Source organism: Aptenodytes forsteri, unplaced genomic scaffold, assembly GCF_000699145.1.
Source record: "Aptenodytes forsteri isolate BGI_AS27 unplaced genomic scaffold, ASM69914v1 Scaffold137, whole genome shotgun sequence".
Classification (NCBI taxonomy): Eukaryota; Metazoa; Chordata; class Aves; order Sphenisciformes; family Spheniscidae; genus Aptenodytes; species Aptenodytes forsteri.
In genome coordinates this window covers 5,129,260-5,131,180 of record NW_008796221.1, presented here as the reverse complement: position 1 = coordinate 5,131,180, position 1,921 = coordinate 5,129,260, and the positions used below count along the sequence as shown (strand labels likewise).

Here is a 1,921-nt window from a genome sequence, read left to right as displayed (position 1 = left end):
TGGTGGTGTTGGGTTGACGGTTGGACTCGATGATCTTAGAGGTCCTTTCCAACCTCAATGATTCTATGATTCTATGTAATAAATTTTAACTAAAGGAGCTTGAGAGAAAGCATTACGTGAAGGTGTTAAGTTGCCTACTGCATCTGTAAAGCATCTGGGTCCCCACCACTATTAAAGATATTCACATACCACTGATTAAATAAAGTACTACAATTCTCTAGCTTCTCTATTGCCTAATTTTACAAGATATATATACTTATGGTTGGTTATTCTACAAAGTTGGGAGATGAATTTTGCCAAACATTTATGTGAACACTGAACAGTGATGATTAAAGCAGTAACAAAATTGTTTAGGTATCTTGAGCATATGTTTCCTAGAACTTTACATGAACACAGACATCAGATTTAAATAATCCTTGGTTAAGTTTGAAACCTAACAATGAAAAGTAGAAGAAATTTCTATAAGTAAATGTTAAGCACAACTGGAAAGCAGGAAAGAAATTGAGATCTTCTAAAGTGGACATGAAAGATCTAAGAATCAAGTTGATAATAGAAAACTATCTTTACTTATACAGAATAGGTATTTACACTTGACAAACCCAGAGCTCTAGAGAAAAATCTAGATTTACTTTATTCCACTCAATTCTATAGTTATGCTGCCATCTAGTGAAATGGGATACTGACTCTCCTCTGCAACACTGTTAAAGTTGGTCCAAATGAAAAACATTATCCCTAAGACACATGTATCAGCAAACACTTTTCACCTGCAAATACCTTATTCTTCTCTCTGCTCCTTCTTCACCACATTTTTGTAACATGCGTTACAAGGTGACTAATTTTGGCCATAGGACAGTGAGCATTTATACACTTAACTTGAAACGCAAACAGGCTAACAGACTTCAATGAGAAGTCAAGGAACTAATCAACACAGATCACAGTCCAGAATCAGGAAAAAGTTAGCTATTAGAAGGTTTCAGACCATTAGACAGAAAAAGTCTTGAATTCATAGCTAATAATACAGATAAATATTACTCTGACCCTTCAACTTAAAATTACTGTTGTGGTTGTTTTCTCATTACATTTAATTAGAATGATGACTTACAAAAACCTTTTCAAAAATTCCAGACAGTAAAAAGGAAATAAAGGAAGTAAGTACACACTCACCTGGGAAAATATATTTGCAGTTGGAGCAACTCTGATGTCCACAATGCTATATAGTATTGCTAACAATCTGTCCAGGGGAAATGGCTTTGGCCCAAGGAGGTGATTGCTGGTCTGCAACAGAAACAAGACTTTTCAATCCAATAGGTCTTTCCTGGAGTGCCATAAGATTTTATTCTCACATCTTTTTAGGCTCTGGGGAGGCACTATAATTCACAGTAGTCCATCATACAGCCTACTTGCATATTATGGAAAACACTGAATACATGCTTATTGATCAAGATAAAGATATAGACACACAGCTCTATTTAACATGGCAAGAGTTCAAACTGCACAATAAATAGGAACATTTTTGAGCTATAACAGAGGATCTGATGCCAAATTTCCTGTCACTAGATTTATGGATTTACTTGTTGTGCTGGTTTTGGCTGGGGTAGAGTTAATTTTCTTCATAGTAGCTAGTAGGGGGCTATGTTTTGGATTTCTGCTGGAAACAGTGTTGATAACACAGGGATGTTTTCGTTACTGCTGAGCAGTGCTTACACACAGTCAAGCCTTTTCTGCCTCGCACACCACCCCACCAGCGAGTAGGCTGCGGGTGCACAAGAAGTTGGGAGGAGACACAGCCGGGACAGCTGACCCCAAATGACCAAAGGGATATCCCACACCATATGACGTCATGCTCAGCGTATAAAACTGAGGGAAGAAGGAGGAAGGGGGACACATTCGGAGTGATGGCGTTTGTCTTCCCAAGTCACCG

The 1,921-nt window shown here is 37.9% G+C and overlaps 1 protein-coding gene across 3 annotated transcripts in view; it reads right to left on the bottom strand.

The window, feature by feature from the left end:
- The window catches only part of ORC5 (origin recognition complex subunit 5), a 75,401-nt gene that overhangs the window by 41,841 nt on the left and 31,639 nt on the right, over nucleotides 1-1,921 (bottom strand). For all 3 annotated transcript variants that reach the window (XM_009289058.2, XM_009289057.2, XM_009289059.2), the window contains one exon: nucleotides 1,165-1,275. In XM_009289058.2, the coding sequence (XP_009287333.1) occupies nucleotides 1,165-1,275 (111 nt within the window). The remainder of the gene's footprint in view (nucleotides 1-1,164; nucleotides 1,276-1,921) is intronic.